Source organism: Martes martes (assembly GCF_963455335.1).
Source record: "Martes martes genome assembly, chromosome: 7".
In the NCBI taxonomy this organism is placed as follows: domain Eukaryota; kingdom Metazoa; phylum Chordata; class Mammalia; order Carnivora; family Mustelidae; genus Martes; species Martes martes.
In genome coordinates, this window is record NC_137894.1 from 112,835,788 (window position 1) to 112,859,507 (window position 23,720).

At 50.3% G+C, this 23,720-nt stretch overlaps 1 protein-coding gene across 1 annotated transcript in view; it reads left to right on the top strand.

Moving 5' to 3' along the window:
• RAD51B (RAD51 paralog B) overlaps positions 1-14,024 on the top strand; it is a 679,511-nt gene extending 665,487 nt beyond the window's left edge. The window contains exon 11 of the mRNA XM_080809115.1: positions 13,571-14,024. Coding sequence (XP_080665241.1) covers positions 13,571-13,671 — 101 coding nt within the window. The 3' untranslated portion in view covers positions 13,672-14,024. The remainder of the gene's footprint in view (positions 1-13,570) is intronic.
• Positions 14,025-23,720: the final 9,696 nt, after the last annotated feature.

The following is a 23,720-nucleotide window of genomic DNA, read 5'->3' on the forward strand; positions in this document are numbered from 1 at the left end:
CTCTTAACTTGGCACTTGAGCTTCTCAGACAAAGAACCAAGGCAGCTCAGAGATTTCTTTTATTCCTGGAGTACAAGGACTTAAGCAGGTCCACTAGATCAAAGGCATAGCACTGCCTGGCCTTCTCTTTGACAGAGTCCTGGGAGCCAGGCTGTAGCTTTGTGTTTGAGGGTAGCATTGCCAGATTTTGCAAATAAAAATAGAGAACATCGTTTAAGTTTGAATTTCAGATAAACAGTGATATGTGTGTGTGTGTGTGTGTGTGTGTGTATACATACACTAAATACATGTATATATTTAGTGTAAGTATGGTCCACAAAATATTTGGGACATACTTATGCTCGGAAATTATTCCTTGTTTGTTTGAAATCCCAACTGCACTGGGTTTTCTGTATCTTATCTGGCAATCTATTTGTGTGATATCTAAACACACCAGTAACTCCCAAATCAGCCTAGATAGAACTGGGCTTGCTGTGTGGCACACAACTTCTGACCCCAACTTCTGTTCCCCACAGACATCCTTTCTGATCGGGCTGGCCAACCAGGAGAGAAAATGCAAGGGAGCAAATGCTCATGGCTGCTAAATGTGGCCCACGCCCCCCTAGTCAAGGGCCCAGCGATCCACAAAGGGCCTTTTCAAGACCATTTCCCCAGGAAGAGGAGGTGGAAGAGAACTGGGAGTGGGTGGAGGCGGGGACTGGAGACTGGGGAGGAGGAAAGTGTTCAACAGGGCAAGCATGGAGCTTTGAGGGGAAGCTTTTGAAAGGTGCCATCTCAGGAGGCACTGATTTCCTGTAGAGCAGTCATTGGAGCTACCCCTTCAGAGGCCTCTGCTGGCTGCCTCTACCCCAGGACACAGTGGGGCCCGGTCTCCAGGATCCTCTCATTTCATTTCCCTTTTTGATTTATCTCCTCTTCTTCCTTAGTCTCAGCCTTCTGGAAGATGGTGGACATGGACACTTTATGGGCCGTTCTGGACATGGCAGAAGCCACGTCAGGGAGGCCCCGCCACTTGGCACCACATCCTCACATCCTGCTCATAGACCAGCTCTGCTCTGGCTAGAGTGTATTGACCTACACTACATTCATCTCAGAGGCTTCCAGCCCCATCTCTGCCTTGTTGTGGCTGTGTGACCTTGGAATACTCAGCACTCTGCCCCTCAATTTGCTCATCTGCAGATGAGAATTCTTGTCAGGATGCAATGAGTTGATATGTGGGAAGCACTTAGAACTGTGACCAGTGTAGAGAAGACACTGTTACCAATGTGGGTGGTTTTCTGCCCCTGCAGCTCCACTGAACAACTCCCTCAGTCACCCCAGTGACTTTGTTCTTAGCTCTCATCCTCTTGAGCCCTCTGCTGTCCCTGACACACACCTTCCACCATCTTCTGTCATGGCGTCTGTGAGGCCGTGCCTTCCCTCATGGTTTCCACGATGCTACGTTCTTCCACCTTCCTTCCCTCCCTCTTTGACATCTCTGCTTCCATCTCATGGTCATTTGGCTCTCTCGACCCCTTCCAACCAGGCCCATTTCCTCAAGGTTCTTTCTAGGCATGACTCTGTTCTCATCTCCGTATCATTTCCCTTGGAGATCTCAGGGCACAGATGGGAATGCCAAGAGGATCTAGCCTTGGGTATGCTCAGACTATTCCTACAAGGGAAACAAGCAACTCTGTCTCAATGGTCATCTCTGGAAAAGGGCAACTGGGCTCAGAAGCTTCTACCCTTCTGGAAGATGTGTGATCTTTGCCATGAGCATGAATTACTTCTAGAAGAGTAGTTGCAGTGACAGTGTGGTTTTGAAAGAGAAGGGATGGGTCACTTCTGACCAGGCCCTTCTTTGTCAAGCAGTCTGCCTTTAGGATGGGGTGGGGAAGGTTTTCAGAGTGTAAGAGTTGGGGCAGAGGCATGGAATTGAGACCAAGAAGTAACTGAAAGGCTTTGGCACCTATAAAGAAACTTTAGGCTTCACTGGTGGAGGCAGAAGATGTGGGTGGAGAGCAGGTATTTTGGCAAGCCAAGGAGATCTTGCAGATTCCCTCAGAATCACACAGGAGCCCACCCTGCCTTCCTGTGAGCAGGCCCTGCCTGCCCACACAGGATCCCTAGCTTCAGGGGCTGATCAAAGCCGAAGAAATACATTTGGGAGCGTATAGGGCCCTCTGCAGGCCTGGACTCTGGGCCACCATATTGCTGGAACCAGTTGCAGGGTGGGGGGGTGGTGATTTGCCAAGGTCTTGGGTCCACTGGGTTTGCCCAACATGTGTGCCTGAGGCACCTATAGGCTTATCAGAAGGGCATGAGCTCTTCAGAGACCAGGTGACCATTAGTGTCATATAAGTCAGAGGACAGGTTGTAAAATGGGTTAGGTTAGGAAATGTAGACTCCCCTGACTTTGGAGGTCCAGGTAAGAACACAGTGGAGGCCAGCTTCTGTATGTCTAAGTATATGAAAGTTGCAAGTTGAGCTAATAAACTATTAAATAGAATATGTTGCCTTCTCATAAGTTGACAAGTATACCTCCATGGCATTCTGAAGGTGAAATTTGAATTTAGAATTGGTGGATTCCTTGGAGTTTCATACTGGAGCATAGTGGCTTAAGGAGAACCAGCCCCAGGCTGGCTTCATTCCCTGCCATCCGGTACTAGGAAGCACCTTGAGCATACACACGTGACGCCTGGCCCACGTATCCCAGCTCCACATCCACACCCACCCCAAAGCCACCCCTTGGTCATCCTGCTGAGGTCCACAGGTGTGCACACCAGTAGCGGTCCGCTCTGGCTGGCAGAACAGACTTAGATTTGAGTCCCACCCTGGCATTAGGGTTAAGCTTGGGGAACGGGGGAGGGGACACCAAGATCGCAGTACCTGAAGCAAGGTGCAGCAGAACATGGGTGGCTCTTGGGAAAATGGCCCTTTAACCCGTGAACATGTGTGAACACCTGGCCCGTGGCTGCTGGGCTATAGCTGGAGGAGGGCGAGAGCTACCCCCTGATGTGTGGGCCGCTCTCATCACTAGGCTGAGGCCGGGGCCTAGTGGGAGTGAGAGAGGCCAGTGAATACTAGAAGGAGGAGCCCCATAGGTTTCCTAGAAGAATCCTCAGGATGCCCAGCATCTCCCTGTCCCAGGCTGGGCTTCTGCCCAACACCTCGTGCCTTGGGGTCATTCAGGTATCATGGTCTCACACTCCTGACCCAGTAGGGAGTTTGTTTCCCTCCTCTCACACTCGCTGACTTTAATCCCTGCCCGCCTGTGCCACTTGGCTGGCCTCCTTGGCAGAAAGGTGACAAAAGACCTCTCTCTGAGGAGTCAGATCCCTCAGCCAGACCCTGAAGCCTCCTTGAGGCCACAGGAGCCAGTGGCCTAGGGCTCTGACCTCTACTTACCAACCTGGTTTCCTCTCAAGTCACTCAAGGTAGGTCCACTGACCTCCAGAGAACCAGGAGAGCCTCTGTCTCTCCTACACTCACAGTCCTCCTCCTTGGCGTGGGCCAGTCCTCTTATTGACCGTTACCTTCCCGTGTTTCCCAACACCTACCTTGACTCCACCTACCGCACCTCCTCCCCCAAGCTCCTCCCCCTGCTCCCAACATCTGCTCAACTTGCCCCTTATTTCTGTCCCAATCCCTTTCGTCCTTCAAGAGACAGTTGAGGCTCCCCCCGCATGAAAGATTCCCAGAACCTTCCGTTAATCCTTCCCCCTGCTTTCTCACCTGTATTTTTTACCACCTGGACCCCACGCTTGGTCACATGAATTATGTTCATGGTAGTCCTTGATAACATACAATGTTATTATTTTTTTTTCTTTTCAAATTTTTTTAAAAAGATTTTATTTATTTATTTGACAGACAGAGATCACAAACAGGCAGAGAGACAGGCAGAGAGAAAGGGGGAAGCAGGCTCCCTGCTGAGCAGAGAGCCCGATGCAGGGCTCGATCCCAGGACCTTGGGATCATGACCTGAGCCGAAGGCAGAGGCTTTAACCCACTGAGCCACCCAGGTGCCCCAACATACGACATTATTATTCTTTGCTTGTTATATAAAGATCACAGGACTGGAAGAGGTCTTAAAGACCACCCAGTCCAAGTCTCATTTTTTTAAAGGTAAAACCAAGAGAGAGAAAGGGTTTATAACATAGCCAGGCTGAACCTGCAAGAATTACATTCAGCCCTCTTGACCCAATCTGGCACTTCCCCACAAACCCCCGCTGCCTCTCCACACGGAAGTCTCCGTCACTCAAAGGATGGGGCAGTCATGAAAGACGATCACACGATACACTCATCGAATGGGAAATGGTGCCTCCCCGTTGACTGGCAGGACAGAGTCAGAGCTGCAGCCCACTTCTGTATACCTTATGTCTTTCAAGTTCTTTGCTCTCCACTTTAATAACCACCCAGAAAGGAGCGATTATCAGAGGTCACCCAGATTTTCTCAGGCCAGCCCCAATTCCCTACTGTTTCCCTTTTTCTCCAGAGAGACAAGCCCAATTCCCACTCTGTTGTGGCCAGAGGGCCAGCTCCTCCTGCTACCAATCCCCATAATCCCTTGCATTTTCATTTTGGAAGCCCTGATTCTCATCTTAACAAGTGTCCCTTCTGACTTTCCCAGGGCCTGACGAGAAGCCGGTGGGCCACAGCAGGAAGGGGCTGAGTAAACAGCCAAGCAGTAACAAAGCGGAGGGTCTAGGTTGGAGCGTGCAAAAAACAGACTGGGGACAGAAGAGCAGGTAGTGGCCCAGGGACACTAGGGGCTAGGGACAGGGGGACCTGCCCAAATAAGGCCCCTAAACTCCGAGTAAATTCCCCAACTCAAAAACCAGCCAGAATAGGGCAGAGCAAACATTTTTTCTTTTCCCCTCCTGCTCTGGTTACCCTGCGCCCTGCAAGGAAGAAAACTAGAATAATGAGGCACGTTGGAGACGGTCACCCGAGCAGCTCCGGAAGGACGTGGGCAGACGCCTGGCTGGGCGGCTGACTTTCTCTGTTTCTGGTTGAGATTTTATAAATATTCGGGGAGTTTGATCTGAGGCTGGTGGTGGGGAGGCGAGGGGAGCGGCAGAGGGGGTAGATAACTCAGCCCATGGGGGTTCTGGGACCTCGCCCAGGCCTGCTTTTCATTAGCGTCACCAAGGCAACCGCTCATCCGCAGCAGACCCCATCCCGCCATGTTAGGCTTTTCCTTTAATGGTGAATCTGCTGCAATCAGTCCCCCTCCAAGCCCCCACCGCCGCACCCTACCACCTCCTTGCCTGGGGAATGGCAGATCATTAAGGAGGAGAAAAGCTGCGATCCGGACTCTCTAAGGCTGGTGAGGAGGGACACAGCCACCATAGTCCCGTTCCAAAGGCTGCCATTGGCCCAGGACTGTTGGAGTTTGGGTGCTAAGAAACCCCTGGTAACCAGACCGTAGCAGCAACCGCTTCCAGGCCTTCCTCTGTTTCTCTGGCTGACCCGACCTTTCCCCTCCACACACACCTTTATTCTTGACCAAGGCAAACATTTGCAGAGTTTCCAAGGAACGACCTCACCAGTCGTTATGCTGATACGTTCCAGATGCCCACCAGTGCACAAGCCCGTGTGGGTCTTTGGTGCCCCCCCCAACCCCACCCCCGCACGTACAGTGGATACTGAAAGGGCGGTGTCAGGGGAGGAGGCAGCTGGCCAGAGGAGACCCATGTCTGTGAGGCACGATTGGGCCACCAGGGAGGGGCTATGGGCCCAGAGCTGGTAACCATCCCCCCACCCCCCACCCCTGCAGTGCAGACCCTCCATGGAACTCCAGAGATCTGTTTAAAAATCGGCTCCCCTGGCTGCGAGCTCCACGGGGCCACCGCCAGGGAATCCCAGCTTCTGCTGCAAGCAGAGCCAGCCGGGCACCTGCGCTAGGAGGCCCTCGGTGGGGTCTGCTGAAAGACAGGAAAGAAGGAGTGCTGTCAGAGGGCTGGCTGCAGGGGCCGGGTTCCTGGGTTGTCTTTCTAGCCTGTATTTGTGCTCCTGGGCAAACCCGAGCCAAAGCCTCTCCCGACCCCTCCTTTCTGTGGAATGCAGGTCACCCCAGCCTTCCTGAGAGATCTGTGCTCAGAGCCCTGGAGCCAGCCCCAAGGGTTGCAACTGAGAAGCCACAGAAGACCCCTCCCCCGGCTGCCAATGGAGCAGAACGGGGACCCCAAGGCGTCTGGGCTCAGGAAAAAAGCAGCTTCTGCCTTCTTGCTCTTTTGTGCCTTTTCCCACCAAGATTGGCCCTGGAGAAGCAAACCCGAGTTCCTCTGCTGGTTTGAACAGGAAATTCCTGTCAGCTCGTGGGAGAGGCCAACTGGGGGAGATTTCATCACATAGATTCCCCCCCAAGATACAGAATCATATCAAAGTCTTATCCCAGCCCCTGGTGGGGGTGGGGGGGCAGCCCCAACATCCGCTTCTGGGCCTGCCAGCCTCTCCTACCTAAAGCTGGGTGGGGTTTTTCTACTCCGCCTGGTGCTGGGGTGGGGGGGCGCGTGGGGGGGGGGCGAGGGCGAGAAATGCCGAGCAGTAACCAGAGCATCACCGCGTCGCTGACTGGGCTGCACGGGTGGTTTTTCCGTCTGCTCTGGTGGCATAGCTACTGGGGAGCCAGAGAAGCGCCAGCCCCCATGGCACAGATAGCGTGGGGCGAGAAAGCCCGCGGGGTGTGGATCCTCGCTTCTCAAAGTCTGGTCCCGGGACCCGAGCGGGGCCATCGCCTTGCAGACGCAGGTCTAAGACGGCTCCTTAATCAGGAAATACGTTTTAACCAGAAAGCCGGGTGTTTGGAGGCACGTTGGAGTTTTCTGGAACACAGGAGAGAACATATGGGTGCTTCCATCTCTGACTGCATGGATTTTAATTCCAGCTCCGTCACTCGGTAACAGTGTGACGTTAGGCACAGAAACATCCTCTCTGAGCTCTAGCTTCCTCACCTGGAAAGCGGAGGTGATGTTACCTATCCTAAAGGGTTGACGTGAGGCACGGGCCTGTCACCAGGAGGCTCCGACCTAGTAAATGTTAGCAGCATGGAGTTGATGGCTGAGAGAATGTTGTTATCATTGGCTTCTTCGGCCGGCCAAGTCTTGCTGTCTCACTTGTGTATTTTCTGAAAGGATTCATAGCTCCCTGACCATGAACCCCCAAGCCAACAGTTGTAGCCTTTCCTCTCCAGGTTCCCCCATCCCCCATGTGAGGCGAGGGTGGTGAGGTGCCCTTTCGGTAGGATGGAGGTAGGAGAAGGAGATGACTGAACCGACAGGCAGGGCCAGGCCGCGAGGAGGGACTTCTAGGAAGAGGAGATGCACACAACATCTGACTTTGGGAATGGAGCCTTCTAAATGGCACTTTGACCGTTTCCCACAAGCTAGTAATATAGACTCTGGATTTCATTTCTTTTACCGTCTCTGCATTTCCTTGAGAGACGATAGTGTTCCATCCCTGGGGGGTGGGGGGGAGCACTGACTGACTTCCCTTTGTTCTGTGATGGCCTGTTCTTCCAGCCATAGCTCCCTCTTCTTGCCCGGGCTGAGGTGACAGAGCACAGTGACACAGAAGCCACAGGGGCCCGCTGGGGCCGTGAGCGCATGGCCGCTGGGCTCATTTTCCCGGCTGCTTTCCCACTAGTGGCCCTTGGCTGACGCTGCTTTTCGAATTCATTCTAGGAGACAGAGAGAGGAACAGCTCCCGGGTGTGCCTTGAAGTGTGCTGGCTGGTTCCCGGGCCAGCCGGGCGACTTGTCAGACCTGGCTAAGCCTCGGTTTCCTCCTAGGAGGGCAATTCAGAAGATGCCATGCAAGTCTCTACCCATTGTGGGGACCCAGGGACCATAGGGAGCTGGAAGATTAAATGAGGGGATGCCTAGAAGGAACACGGCCCGGAGAGTGCAGTGTGGTCACTCCACGTTAGCTGAGGTCCTTGTAGCTATTAGAAGACCCGAGCCTTCAGCCGTTGGCTGAGGTGGAAAATCGCAAACAAGAAAGTGGCGTCCCCATTTGCAAATAGCATTCCCAGCCTCCCCACTCCTGCAGGTCAGCAACAGACCCTCTCCTCCCCCTCCTTCTTTTTTTTCTTTCTTTAGCTGCAGGGGTTGACACATGTGGCTCCCCAGGCTGTCCCAGTGAATTTAAAGCTTGAAATAAATACATGCTCCAAACTGCTCCTGACCTGGGGACGCCTCTCCCTCCCCTCCCTCTCCTTTCCTCTCCTGCTGGAAGCCCGGCCCAGGCAGAGCCCTGGAGAAGGTATCTGCTCTGCACGTATGCGGGTCCCAGGGGCCCTGCACGGGGCGGACGAGGATCGCCCTGAGCCAGCACACACTCTCCTCTTCCTGGGTTTGTTAGAAGCCTGACCAGGCCCGAGTCTTATGACTTCAACAGATGTTTCTGCTTAAGCAGCCCTGGCATCTTTATGGCCTGTTTTTTCCATTCTTGCTTCTCTTCCTCTGTCCCAACAGCCCTGAACGCAATTTGGACTTCATTTTCTTTCTAATGGTTACAGGGATAGAAAGGACTTTTATTTATTTTTTTTCTTTTTCATTTTTTCCCCCTTTTTCCTTAGCTCTTCAAATCACATACACACACACACACACACAAACACACACACACACTCCAGACACATTCAGATCTGGGTTCGTGGTGTGTATCTGTTAATGGCACTGACATTTCACTTATGACTTAGGCCCGTTTCGAAGCCTCCGTCCCTGCCTCCACCCTCACCTCTACATTTATCCCCTGCCTGTCCCCACACAGGTCACCCGGGGACAGCCGATCGGTGTGTCCTCCCAGATGCTGATTCTGAAAGCTCCTGCTGGCCTCAGTCTCTGGCCCATTACCTGAGGAGCCTCGCTGTGTGTCAGGCTCTGTGTGTCGGGGAAGGTTTGGGCTGAGGGATGGGAGTGAGTGGTGAGGCTCCTATGGCTCTGCATCTCTCCAAACTCCCCCAGCCGGCCAGTCCACAGAGGCTCAGGAGGGGCCAAGTTGACAGTTGTTACAAGATGAAACCAGTCTTTGGTGGGGAGGTCATGAGTTTGAAACCAGTCTGGGCACTCGTCACATCAACACCTACAATCCCACCCAGCTTGCCAGCATCTCAGCGTATTCACACTCGCCTGCCCTGCAGGATTTGGGGTCACCTGTCTCAGAGTCTGGTTCCCACAGCAAAGAAAGCCCGGAGACCTCAAGTCATCATCTGAGGGCCTGTCCTTGTCAAAGTCACCTGGGACTCAGGCCAGTCTCTTCAACAAATAGTGTTGGGATAGCTATATGCAAAAGAATGAAACGGGACCACTTTTTTACCCCATATACAAAATGTATTCAAAATACACCTCAAAATTCATTAAAGACCTAAATGTGAGACCTGAAATTTAAAAAAAAAAAACACAAAAACACAAAAAAAAACCTCCTAGAAGAAAGCATAGGCAGTAATGTCTCTGACTTCAACTGTAGCAATTTCTTTGTAGATACAAAGTCTCCTGAGGCAAGGGGAAGAAAAGCAAAATACCTATCGGGACTACATCCAAATAAAAAGCTTCTGCACAGTCAAAGAAATAATCAACAAAATTAAATGCAAGTCAAAACTACAATGTGGCATCACGTCACACCTGTCAGAATGACTAACATAAAAAAGACAGGAAACAACAAGTGTTGGTGAAAATGTGGAGAAAAAGGAACCCTCATGCACTGGGGGTGGGAATGCAAACTGGGGCAACCCCTATGGAAAACAGTATGGAGGCATCTCAAAAAATTAAAAACAGAACTATCATATGATCCTGTAATTCCACTATTGGCTATTTACCCAAAGAACATGAAAACACTAATTTGAAAAGACACATGTCCCCTTCTGTTTACTGCAGCATTAATTTATAATAGCCAAACTGTGGAAGCAGCCCAAGTGTCCACCAACAGATGAATGGATAACGAAGTTGTGGTCTATGTACACAATGGAATAATACTCTGCCATAAAAAAGAATGAGAGCTTGCTGTTTGCAGCCAGTTGGGTGGAGCTAGAGGGTATAATGCTAAGTGAAATAAGTCAGTCAAAAACAAATACCATAGGATTTCACCATATGTGGAACTTAAGAAACAAAACATATGAAAAAGAAAAAAAGAGAGAGATGAAAAACTGACTCATAACTACAGAGAACAAACTGGTGGTTACCAGAGAGGAGGTAGGTGGGGGAATGGGTGAGATGGGTGAAGGGAATTAAGAATACACTTATCCTGATGAGCACTGAGTGATGTATAGAATTGTGGAATCATTATATTAAAAAAAAAAAAAAAAAGTTAGGAATCTGTCATGAGGAGAAGACTGAGTGACTCAAAAATGCTTTGAACATATGTATCTCAGTTGTAAAATACTCACAATAGTATAATTAAGCATTTTTTGGCTATCATGTAGTGATATCTTTCTCTGTGCCAGGCACTTAATAAATATTATCTCACTTAATTCTCAAAAAACCCTAGGAGGTACAAGTATTGTCATGCAATTTTTAAATGGGCTAACAAGCATGGAAATGTTTAGGTCAAATGCCGAAGATCATAAGTCTGAGAAGTGGCAGAGATAGGATTCGAATCCCGGCTTCTGACCCAGAGCCCAAAGTCTTCACCAGAATGGCCTTCCACCTGTATATACAATAGCACTGCCTAGGCTTAGAGAGTACTTGCCACATGCCAGACACTGTTCCAAGAGCTTTACATAGATTCACTTAATTCATTCTCACAAAACTCTATTTATGATGCTCTCATTGAACAGATGAGGAAACTGAGGCACAGTGCATTTGACACTGATTTCCCTCAGCAAATGTAAATGGAACACCTCTTGTGGGTTAGGCACTGTGCTAAGAGCTCTGTGTGGGACCCATAGCTAAGAAAGACATCAATCTTGCTGTCTGGGATCTGTCAGCAAGGTCCATGGCAATGACCATCAGCATGGGCTTAGGGTGGGATTCCAGAACTTGAAATGAGGGACAGTAAGAATAGGGTATCCTAAGATACCCTAGAGAGATGAGCATACCAGGAAGTTGCTAAAGCGAGAGCCCAAGCACAGGAGGAAGAGAGAATCCTATTGTCAGACCAGGGCCCAAGGTCAGATCTGGGACAGCAGCAGGACAGGTAGAAACAGTGCTAATTTATTTCCATCTGCACTATGGCCTTAAGAGCAGGACTCCAAAGCCAAGCTGCCAGGTTCAAATCCTCACTCTGCCACTCACGATGTGTGTGACCTTGGGAAAATTATGAACCTTTCTGGGCTCAGTATCCTCACCTGGAAAATGGGGATAACAGTGCCCATCCCACAGAATTGTTCCAACACGCCCTTAGAGTTGGGCCTCCCCATGGCGAGCTCTCTGGGTTGGCTTTTAAGCTCTCATCAGCCTGTGATCACATGAGATCCTTGAGGCTGAGGTGGGCAGAGGCTGCAGGTAGGGGCCAAGTTGTCCCATTGGTAGGGAGAAGAAAACTGTAGAAGGAATCAGTGAGGACCTGTCCCTGTAGGCTTCAAGGAGAGGGAGAGATGAAATCTGGTGGGACAGAGAGGAAATTCACGTCTGTATAAAAGGTTGGCAAGGGAGCACGGGGCTGTTTCTTCTTAGTGAACAGAGACCCAGATTCAGGTTGGAGGTAGGGAATTCTCTGGGCTGGCATTTATGTGGCACCATGATGTTCAGTCCTGGGCATGAAGAGAGGCTCCTGCTGCCTTTGCCCAGCTCCTGGGTCACCCAGGACAGGAATATTGATCTATTCCCAGCATCCCCTGCCTAAACTTCCCCCACATCCGTCTCCAGCCTGGAAGAAAGACCAGGGTAGCTGAGGGAGGTGGTGGAAGGTGGCCATGTTCTGTTGCAGTAAATCTTTCCTAGAAGCTCGGCCTACTTTCCTAGAAGAGGAGATGACTGAGCTCATCAGCCAGGTCTGGAGCAGCGCAGAAAGGAATGGCTCACTTGGGTGCTGTGTGTGGCCATGGGACTGTCAGACTGGGCAAGGGTGTCTGGTGACATATCAGAGCAGCTGAGAAGGGAGGAAAGACAAACATGTTCGCCTGACGGGAATCTTGTGATCGCCCATCTCCCCACCCTCACTCTCTTTTGAGAGCTCACTCCAGGGATTTTTATAGACATTGAAGATCACAATTTCCTCTCCCAGAAACCCCATTAAACTGTGAGTGAGTGAGTGGGTGAGTGGGTGAGTGGGTGAGTGGATGTGAGCACGTGTGCCGCCATTCAACCCTGCCAGTTTTTAATTTCTCACACTTTGCATATTTCAGCCATCATGTGTGTTCCTATGCCATCCCCCTTGAATTCCTCCTCTCCCTCTACCAGCCTCTTCTGGAAATCTCAGTCCTCAGAGATGGCAAGAGGGTCTAGACCTTGCCTTAAAATGAGAATGTTTACCTTAGCGATCCTGTCTTCCAATGACGGTTGAAGATGTGTATGGGGCCACTGGGATGAGAAGGGGTGATGGCATGGGGGTGACTCTGCTGATCTTCCCCACCCAGACCAAGCTCCCAGGCACGAAGCACCTGCCCCTTCAGCTGGTAGCCCGTTTCCTCTGGGCCTTCCTGCGAGTCTAAAGTGCCAGCCATATGGAAACAGGAAGCACGTAAGGCACACCCCCAGGGGGCTACTTGAGTTTCTCAAACCAGGAACCAGTGGCCTAGATTCCGCCCCAAATACTCAGCTGGGAGTTTGCTCATGGCCAAGACTTCTTAACACTTTGGCTTGCTGGGGGCCTTGAGCCTTTCTGCTATTCCCCTCTCGACCTTCTACTCCAGCCAGCAGAACAGTGACACCGGAAGTACTAAACACAGAGTACGAATCAGAATGGTGTGTGATTCACCCCAGAATGCATGTTTCCAGGTGCCTCTCCTGCTTTACCTTCTTCATTTCAAGCTTCTGCTGCTATTACAATAAGCTCACCTTCCCTATCAAAAGGCGATCAGAGTCAAAGGGGAACCAAACAAGGGAACATGTTTTGTCTGAAATAGTGCATTTAGGAATAAATGAGTTAAACACAACTGTCATTTTACATTGGTGGGTGTTCCTATGCAATTAAGAGAACCTGCAAGGCTTAATCTGTTTGAGTAGATCAAATTTGTCCTTGTGTTCTGAGAAAGCGTTATGAAATCCCCTGTGATGTAGCTTCTCTGGCCTATAGAATGACCAACGGCTACTGAGGAAGGGCTACGTGACTTGTGATCAGGACAATGGAAGAGCCTGAGTTACTGTCCCAGCATGTACATTATGTTACTTAAAATAGCAAAAAATAGACACAACCTAAATGTCACCCATAGGGTATTAGTTACACCAACATCTGCATAATGGAATAGTGGGCCATTATTAAAATTATGTGCTAGAAGAAGGCTTAATCTCATGGGAAAACATTCACAACATATCAAAAGGAAAAAGCAATTATAAGCAATAGGGACAGAACATAGCAGTCTTCTAAGAAAAAAGTTTTGTCTATATTTTTTAACTGGAAAAATATGTATAAAGATGTTAACTGTGCTATCTCTTGAGTAATAAGATTTGGCTTGACTTTTTCTAATTTTGGTCTCTATTTTTTGTTTTTTGCAGGGAGGGAGGGGCCAAGAGAGAATCTCAAGCAGGCTCCACGCCCATCAAGGAGCTTGACTCGGAGCCTGATTTCATCACCTTCTGATCATGACCTGAGCTGAAATCAAGAGTTGGAGGCCCAGCCAACTGAGCTACCCAGGCGACCTGGCCTCTAGTTTTTCAAACTTTCTTCCATAAACATATATTATTTCAAAACCTGGGGAAAAATTATTTAAAAAAAAAAAAGAGGGGCACCTGGGTGACTCAGTCTTTAAGCATCTGCCTTTGGCTCAGGTCATCCTGAGGTCCTGGGATCCCATCCCAGGGTCCTGGGATCGAGCCCCACTTTGGGCTCCCTGCTCAGCGGGAGTCTGCTTCTCCCTCTTCCACTCCCTCTGCTTGTGTTCTCTCTCTCGCTGTGTCTCTCTGTTAAGTAAATAAATAAAATCTTTCTTAAAAAATTGTCTTAAAGGCCAGAAAATGGGTTTCCTGTTTCTTATCCCATGTCTATTCTCCATTTTATTTTGGAAATTCAAATTTCTCAGCCCTTCCCACAACAGATACTTAAGAAGCAAGAGGCACAGAGCAGCTGATGTCCTAAGCAACATCACCAAGTTGAATTAGTCACTGGGAGTAACAGCTTTGGAAATGTTTCCTTCCCACCTGACACTGGGAATCAATGGTACCAAAACCAATTTTTTTTTTTTAAACCAATTTTTCTTTAACCAGAAACAAACTTCTCCACGGATCTTAAATGAGTAGATAGGAGCTCACAGAGGACAATTATAAACTCCAACAGCTGCTCCATGGGTTTTCAAACATGAGGGTGTTTCATCCCTTCTCCTGAGCCTTTTTCTTGTTCCTCATCCCTTAGAGTGGTGAAAATCCACTGTCGCAGCGAGCAGGGGAGGGACTAGGAGAACCGTGGAAGGACAAGGAAAGGAACTGGTAAAAACACAGCTAAGGATCTGACACATTGGGTTTTGTTTGCCTGGTTCACAGACATTGTCCCGCATGGAGGGGGACCTGAGAGTGGACAAAGGGAGTGATAACTGATTTCATGGAAGGAAACCACTGTATAGTCTGCTGCTGAGTAAAGACAGGCCTTGGAGCACACCATTTCTGTCTCAGATTTCTGAAAACCCATCTAGTTTCTGCTCTTACTTTCAGCACCTCCTTCCAAAGCAGAATGGTCAAGATCGCCCCCTTCTCCTCACTGGAAATGGCATTACGGGTGTGCCAGCTGTCCCAAAGTCACCATTCCCATCAGTGGCAGATCTTAGCGACACACCTAGAAGGTAGCTGGGAGCAACACTGTCCTCCTGGTCCGCCATTCCAGCTGGTCATCTCCGCCATCCCAGGGGGCCACGTTACCTAATTCTGGTACATGGTCAGATGGTGGCTTTTCTCAGCCTGACCTTGGAAAACTCATTCCTCTCTTGTACTGGAAAATTCCTCTGGAGCCTGTCATTGCACATATCAGGAGACCAAGGTTTCCATTTTCGTAGAAGGAATTAACCAGCTCTTTTCTGAGACCAAGCTTGTTCCTGGAATTTTTTATTCATCCATTTAAAGCCATAATCCAGCCCCAGAAGATGAGGTCTGAAACAGGGCCCAGCAGTCTCCCAAGGCAGACAAAGAATCAGAGGCCGACCCACCCCAGCAGCTATGATTGCCCCAGCCCTACTGCTGATATCATTTCATGCCCTCTACTCTTGATTGCCTGGGAATGGGGAAATAAAGAGTGGGCAAGGAAGGGCCAGCTGAGAAGCACTTACCCTTAGAATAAGACTTTCACCATCCCGGCCCTTGATAAGACTCCTCACAAGAGAAAGAGAGAGAGAGGGAGGGAGAAAGAAAGGACGGAAAGAAGGAAGGGAGGGAGGGAGGGAGGGAGGCAGGAGAGAGGGAAGAAGGGGAGAGGGAGGGAGGAAGGAAGGAAGGAAGGAAGGAAGGAAGGAAGGAAGGAAGAAGGAAGGAAGGAAGGAAAAAATAGACTGACCCTGCTGGAAAGAAGTCTACCCTACTCTATCCTTGCCAGATCACAAGCTGGGGAGATGTTCACTTTTCAGGTGATAGACACAGAAATGAAGAATTGTATTTTACAGGATGAAAACTCAACAGATTAAACTAAAGATCCTCAGTACTTCAGTTCCCAGGATTAGCCATAGCAGGGAAGTCAGACTGGAAAAACAGACTAGGGTTCCCTTGATCCTAGAACCCCACGGTGGGGAGGGGTCTCAACCTGATTTTAAATCTAAATTCTCAAGTGGAAATACCTTTGGGGTGAGCAATCTACCTATGTACAAAGTGATGCTTTCAGTAGGAAATCCTTAGGCCCTATCGTTTTATTATCAACTTTCTGTTGGTTTCATTGTCAGACTGTGCAAAACACACCAACTCAAACCTCGTTCGTTCATTCACGTGTCCATTTAACAAATGTCAATTGAACACCTTGTATATACATGAACCAAAGACTCTGCCTTACCAACCATCCCCTCTAGGAGTTCACAGCCCAGGAGAAAGGCACTCAGGGAAACTGAGAGATTTTAACAGGTTATGGTTAAAGCCTAAAGCAAGGTAAAAAGAAAAAACCACAGGTGCACAAAGAAGAGTGTTGTTAATTCTACCCACAGCTTCTAGAAGCTCTTCACAGTAAAAAGGACTTGTAAGTCGGGGTGAAAAATGAGTAGGAGTTTTCCAGGCAATTAGACTGATGTTCTCACTGGGAACATGAGTGTACTGCTCTACTCGACTGAGCTCCACAAAGTCAGGACACAGTGGCTGACAGCCTCCCATAGAACATGTATCCCATCACCCCTCGGGAGCCATGGCTGTACTCTTTAGCAATGAACCTGGGGGCTAGTGGCCCCACACAGGCCTTAATGGTTGATGCAGCCCGAAGATATCTCAGACCTGAGTCCCGAGAATGTTCATCCAGAGACGGTAACTTCTTAGGAAATTGAGGGTCCAGCTCTACTCAAGCATGTAGGCAAAAATGCCTGGACAAGGATTGGAGGGGGTTTGCATAGAGTGGGGCCCAACCTGCCATGGATTTTGGTCCTTTGGTTACGCCCCTTGCTCCTTCTCCCTGCCATATCTGCCTCATTCCTCCCAGACCCTCTGATGAATATCTACTCATGGTTCAAGACTTAGCTCAAATGCCATCTTCTCTAAGAAGACTTTCCCAATCTTTCTGGATCGAGAGGTCATCCCCTTTCTTACCCCACCTTGGCACATGTTGCATCTCACGTGTATCAGAAGTCACTATATTCACTTACTTACGAGTCTAACTACCTGAGAGCAGGAAGTGGGTCTTTCTCATCTCTGTGATCCCAATGCCCAAGTGCCCGGTGAACTTTTATGGAAGAGACGCAGGCTGCACTCATATGTCACCTAACAGAGCAGAAGATATTCTACCACAAATTCCTTCCTGATAGAATCAAGCATCTAATAACTCTGCTTCACATATAAATAATGTGTGAAAAGAGGCAAGTCCAGAATTTACTCAAATTCAGGACTGTAAATCTCAACCAGGACTGTGTGGAGACCAAAATTCCTTGCAGCCCCCCCAGGGCCACCCCAAATCAGATGCAATTCTAAAACAGCCAGAGCCTTGCCGAACGGTTCCACAGTGCTGGGCTCTGGTGTGTTCTGGAAGGTTCTTCGGAACTGTGCCTCCATAAGGTAGGGGCAGGGAGTAGCCCCAGAGGCCCAGTGCAGTGTCAGGTTCCCCCTTTTCTGTCAGCAGGCATGGAAGAGCCTTTAAGAAAATGGAGTATTATTATTTGTTTGTTTTTACAGTGACTCATCTGTCGTAACTGGGTTAAAGTCCACTTAGAGAAAAGGAGAACAAAAGACCTCCTGTTAGTGCTGGAAGTTTGCCTCTTAAGATATCACTGAGAGGAACTGGGAAGGAAAAAAAAAAAAAAAACCAGCAGGGCAGAGGAAGCTGCAGGCCTTCGGGAACACAGCGGCACTTTGGAAAGGCAAACACCGTGGCTTTCATCTCCCGCGCCCTATCTGGGCAGGCCGCTCCCTTTGCTGCTGCTTTGTGACCCACTGCAGTGCGAGCCATCAGACACAGGCCAGTGCCCTGTTCCCACACTCTCTGCACCCAGGGAGGCTGCCAGGAGCTATGGCTCTATGGGCAAATCTCCATATTCAACCAGCTTGAGGCTCAGGAGGAGGAAGACGGTGGTACCAACGTAAAAAACTTACTAAGCACCAGATGCCATCCTAATGTTACAGATCACGACTCATTTCAGAACTCTCCAGGAGGCTAGCGAGTGTGCTACCTCCCCAGCTGCTGCAGAGGGGGATGCCACGGGGCAGAAATCCGGCCCCGCCCTCTCTGGGAGGCCCATTGGCTTCCTGTGGGTACAGGAACTGTGGCGCTGGTGGGCTCCCAAATAGGGTGGGGCCAGGTTTCCAGGTGGCACTTTCCAGAGTGGAAACTGAGACCATCTGACCCCAAGACCCAAGGACTTACCCCTTACACTCTTCAAATGAAAGGATAAATAAGCTAGAGAAAGACGATACGCTCCAGTTCTCTTCCCACATTCATCCTTCTGACCAGCCCCACCTGCAGTTCACTCACAGCCATGTCCTTCATCCAGTGGTTCTTTGAAAATATTCTCACCTTTGGCCACCCAGACACGAGGTGGGTCTGCCCCACGACTGCCCATCCGGCATTGGTCCTCTTCCCCTTAATTGTAAAAGGCTGGGATTTCTCTGCTCCAAGGCAATGAAAGAGGGATGGGGACATGAAGAAAAAAGATAAAAATCCCCTGAAAGTCCCAGGTCCCTCCCCCCATTAGAAGGACTTCCTACCACTCTCTTACTTCCCAGGGGTCTGGGTCCCCCAGAGATTAGGTCTCGGCTGTGGATCCCAGACCTCCGCCCTGCAGGGTGGTAGGGCCTTCTGGCCTTCAAATTCAAATAGTCATCCCTAATCATTCCATTTCCTGAACAAGATTTATTTTTGGTCATTTATGATCAAACACCAAGAATCCTTCAACAGAAACCCCCCAGAGGAAAGTGTTACCTCTCTCATCTATGCTTTCTTTGCCCACGAATATCCACGCCCCACCAAATGCAGCAGACGGGTGTGGGAAACAACTTGCTTATGGAGGTAGAGACGCCATAATTAGGCTGCTCGGGCGCAGGGCTGGTCCTCAGGTTTTCTGCACGCTGCTCTGTGACTTTGAGGGGATTATTTGCACTAACAAGCTAGGCCTCCGCAAACAATGGGTTGAGGGGAAGACTCAAAAGAAGCCGAACCAGTGCTCCCTGGGATGCTTCTCCCTCTGGCTGGCCTCACGAGGATCAGGCTCCTGGTGGAATCACTGAAGATTTAGGGCTTAATTAAACCCTGGCTGTGGGCCAACATGCCGGTGGCCCCTTGATTTTCCCAGGTCCACCCGAGTGGCATAAACACCGGACTAGGAATGTGAACCACTTAGCTGATCCCGTAAGAGCCAGGGCTCATTAGCTAGGGCTCTTAGTACCGCCAGCTCACACAGTTCAACAGGTGTCGGCAGGCCCAGTCCTGGAAGGACAGCCTGGCTTTAGGTTTCAGTTGTCCCTCTACCTGCCTCGGCTGGGGGACTTTGCAGACCAACTTCACCGTTGGGATCTTGGGGATTCCCTTCACTTGTTGGCCCGATAAAGCCCAAACTCACCACCAGAGGCAACTAAATCATCTGAGTGTGCTGTCCTTGATTATTATTGGCCTTTAGAGATCATCTGGTTGGTCTTGCACAGCACAAAGCATAAAGACTGGGTGCATTTCGCTACTAGAAGGCATTGGAGAATTTCCCATGTGAGGGTGCCCAGGAAACACAAACGGAACCACCGCGTACCTCCTTGAGTTCGGCGATTGTGTGGTTGCTTAGACCGAGCATTTGACTGTGACCCTTAAGGACTCAGCAGACAGAGTAAGCTGCTCAGGCCCCCATATGGCCCAGGACGGAGCAGACAATAGCTTCATTCCCGGAGCCCCTGGATTACCCTGAGTCTACCCTCTAAAGCATGAACCCCGTAGTTGATCTGTCTCGTAGCCAAGTCTCAGCACTGACGTAGGGGTCCTGGAAAGACGTGGGTGACTTAGGAATGGCCTAAGAGCAGAAGGGGGAGAGCCAGGCATGACACCTCCCACCTGACCAGTTGCGTGAACTTGCTTCTCATCTCTTCCACAGTATCCGTGCCTGTAAACATAAGGATGATCCCTGCCACTGCCTTTTCCCTAAAGGAGGCTACAAGAGTGAATTAATTAATGTTTATTGAGCACCTGGAGTTCTTTGGAGCAAGGCCTTTATAAATATAAGGCATGATTAAAGGATATCGGTTTGCTAACTCTCAGAGGAAGTACTTAATGGGATCAGGGCTAAATATCTTGATGATTGAGTTTCATTCCTGATTCAAATATGCATGGGGCTCCCATCACTCAACTCCGCTGTCCACTCGTGTTATTATCCTGTTTTCCATTTTCATTTCCATATATCATAGCACAACAGCTGCTCCCCTACCACGCTTACCCACTGCTCCCTTCCTTCCCACCAGCTTTTGTCACTTTCACTGAGGTGACCAAGGCCACCTAATTGTTAAGCTCAAAGGCTCTTCCTATTCCTCATTCTCCTCGTCCTTTCTGGAGCATGACACTGGTCACTACCTGTTCGTCACCCTTGAAAGTCTTATTCTGTGACTTCATGCAGCCCAACAGTTTCAAACTGAAGTCACCATCGTCCTCAGTTCAATTCCCTGCCCTGACCTGGAGACCTCGCTCCCCGTGGACAACACCCAGTGCTTGCCCCTACCGTCCCAATCTGCTCAGTCCTTGCAAAATCCCATCCCCGGGCAGTGATCTAAGGTGGCGTTGACACGTGTGTGTCCCTGAACTATCTCCCAGGCCTCTGTACCACTTTGGCCTCTGGCTGTCCTTTTCCCAAACCCACCTGAGTCTCCTGCCCCTTTCCTGTGGGCTATTCCCATTCCAGACACCACAGGACCTGCTTTCCAATTTGGCCCTCTTCCTGCCTGCTTCCCAGACCAGTGTGCACTGCCACCCCCAGCAAGCTGTCTGAGCTACCTGAAAATCTAGCAACCAAGGTCCTCTTCTAGTGGCTCTGTGACCGACTCACCCTGCCTACAACCCCAGTGGACCCACACAAATAGACACACGTGAACACTCGAGTAGACACGAGCACACACTGATGTATACAGATGTGCAAAGAGATACAGGTACACACACACACACACACACACACACACACACACACAGATTTAACAAATTGGTTCATGCGATTGGCCGGCAAGTCTGAAACTGCAGTTTGAGTCCAAAGGCAGTCTGGCAACAAAATTCCGTTTTCCTCAGGGGACTCCAATCTTTTCTCTCAAGGTCTTCATCGGAATGGATACGGGCCACCCACATCACAGCAGGTCACCCGCTCTACGCAAAACCTACTGATTTAAAAGCTACTCTTATCTGAAAGAAACCTTCAGAGCAACATCTAGCTTGTTGTTTCACCAAGTATCTGGGCACCGTGGCCTAACGGAGTAGACGCAGAAAGTTAACCACCAGCCCAGCAGCCGGCAATGTGGTGCTCACGTCATTCTCATAAAACGCTGCCCTCATCACAATGGTTCCCTGCACCAAAACCTGAACATCCTCCCCCGGCCCCCAAACCCCGGACTCAGAGTAGGCACGAGATAAATATTTGTTCAGTCAATGAACAAGCTGAACACAGTGCACAGCCTTTGTGCTGGGCACCATGCAGCTCCCTGCAGAAAACCATGCTGAGGCCCCAGCCGGGAGCTCTGCCAGGAGCGGAGGAAGCAAATGTCAAAAGCCACTCTCCACACGGCTTGTCCTCTCCCTCTGTCCTCTGCCTTCTCGGGGGCCAGGAGCCTTGCTGCGGGTACCTCTAATCGGCCCCACAGAGCATCACGGAGTCCTTTAGACAAAGCAGGCCCTTGCCTATCTGTGGAATCATTCATTTGACTCTTTTTTACTGATCCCTATATCAGATTTACCTGAAATAGGACACATTTTAGAGCATCATTGATGAAAGCATGAATTGTAGCGCCCCAGTCTGTTTCATACATATTTTCGTACTCAGAAGGAAGGGTATATACACCCCTGACCACTGACAGTAGTCTCTAGGGGTGGGATTGTGGGTGGCTTCTATTTGACTTTTTTTACACTTTTCTGTGTCTTCCAAACTGTCCTCTGTGACCATGTGTTACTTTTATGACCATAAAAACACAGTACATGTTTTTTTCTTTCATCTTTTCATTTATGAGTATGAGGAGTATCAGGGTTCCACTCTCTGCACTTTCTTGCGGCCCTTGGCATACCTCTTGGCTTTCCTTTGAAAAGAAGGCGTTCTGGGACATCCTTGTAAAAATCTGCGAGGTCATAAAAGGTAAAGCTAACTGCAAACGGTTGTTCTGTTTTAATTACGTTCAAGTGTTGGGTAACATGGAACTTTTAATAAAAGCATTCAGGGAGCTAATGATGACGGCTGTAGTTAAACGGGTGGGAAGCCCGAGCCTGGGAGCTGGGTAAATGGCGTTTTGCCTTGGGCCACTTCTCCAGTCCCCCCCCCCCCCGGTCCCGTGGCCTCCTGTCCAAGGGCTGGCAGGCCACGTCTGACCCAGACGCCCAGCACCCCAGCCACGCTGGAAGCGACTGTTCCTTGAACTTTGTTTCAGACCCGCCTGCTGGGGTCTCCGGAGGCTAGTGTTCACCTCCGGCCCCGATGAAATGGAGCTTCAGAAAAACCGCAGCAGAGGCCACCAAGACCTCGGGCCCTGAACTCTGGAGTTCTTAGACTGCCAGAATCCCCAGCTGCTGAGTGCCACGGGCCTCCCAGAGCTGGGAAGGGGAAGCCAAAGAGCCAGAGGAGCGCAGACAAGCTTGTGGCTAGAGGGTGGGTCTCGAGAGCCACCTGGGCATGTGGCAGGTGGGCTGAGGAGGGGCTGGAGCCCTGGGGACCCAGGTGGGGTGAACCAGAGCAGGGAGACCGGGCCCACTCCAAGGGTGAAATTCCAAGAAACTCACCCTGCACCGGGCCAGATCTATGAAATACCCCTCGTTCTGGAAAGGATCCTACGCACATTTCTGGGGTTTCCAGTGTGATATTTGATAAGTGCAAATGGGCTGAAAATATTCTCTAGATGTTTCGGTTTTGTACAATTAGTGGTGGCTGCTGAGGCCTGTCTCACCGCCTCCAGTGTCCCGCCAGTGGTTGCAATGGGCAGGCAAGGCCCGGCTTTTGTTCCTGACCACTGTGGCCCTCCAGTCAGGCATGCTTCCCCATCTGTGCCTGCGGAGGAAAGCAGGGCTCCAGCTCCACGTCCTCACAGGCATGTGTACCCTGCAGGCAGAGAGATAGCCGTGGCCCCCCAAAATGCCCAGGTGGCAGCCAGTGGCTCCTCACCAGGCTGCCCCCCTAGCTCCCTTTTCAGCCACCAGTTGTCAGAGCTGGAAGAAATCTTAGTGTTCATTGACCCCGTCTCCTCTCTAAGGAGCTGCAGACACCCCTCAGCTGCACCTTCCCTGAGGGCAGGTCAGGGCTGGCTCTGGTCTCTGAATCTTTGTGTTCCCAGAGCCTGGCACATAGTAGGGCTCCCCAAGTCGGAGGTGAATGAGTGCGGGAATACATGAACGAACCGACCCTATTGTTCTCGTCTTACCTGCACAGATGCACATTTTGGACAGATCACACTTTACTCTGGGCCCTCAGTTTCCCAGGGGAATGAGCCCACTGCTGTTCCCTTCCCAGCTCCCAGAATCCTCAGCCCCAAGCCCGCCACAGCCCCAGTGTGAGTGTCCCAAGAGGAGCACTAACGTCAGCCTCTATTCGTTTCCCAGGGCTGCTGTAACAGAGGACCACAAACTTGGTAAAGCTGGGCTTACCACAGAAATTCCCCCATCGTTCTGGAGGCTGGAAGTCTGAAATCAAGGTGTCCACAAGGTTGGCTCCTGCTGAGGGCCTCAGAGAACATCTGTTCCAGGCCTCTCTCCAGCTTCGGATGGTTGCCCGCTCTCCTGGGCTTTCCTGACATGTAGGTGCACTGTCAGCCCATTCCCTGTCTCCATCTTGACGCAGCGTTCTCCCTGTGCCCAGAGAGATTAAGTAACTCACCCGAGGTCACACAGTTCATC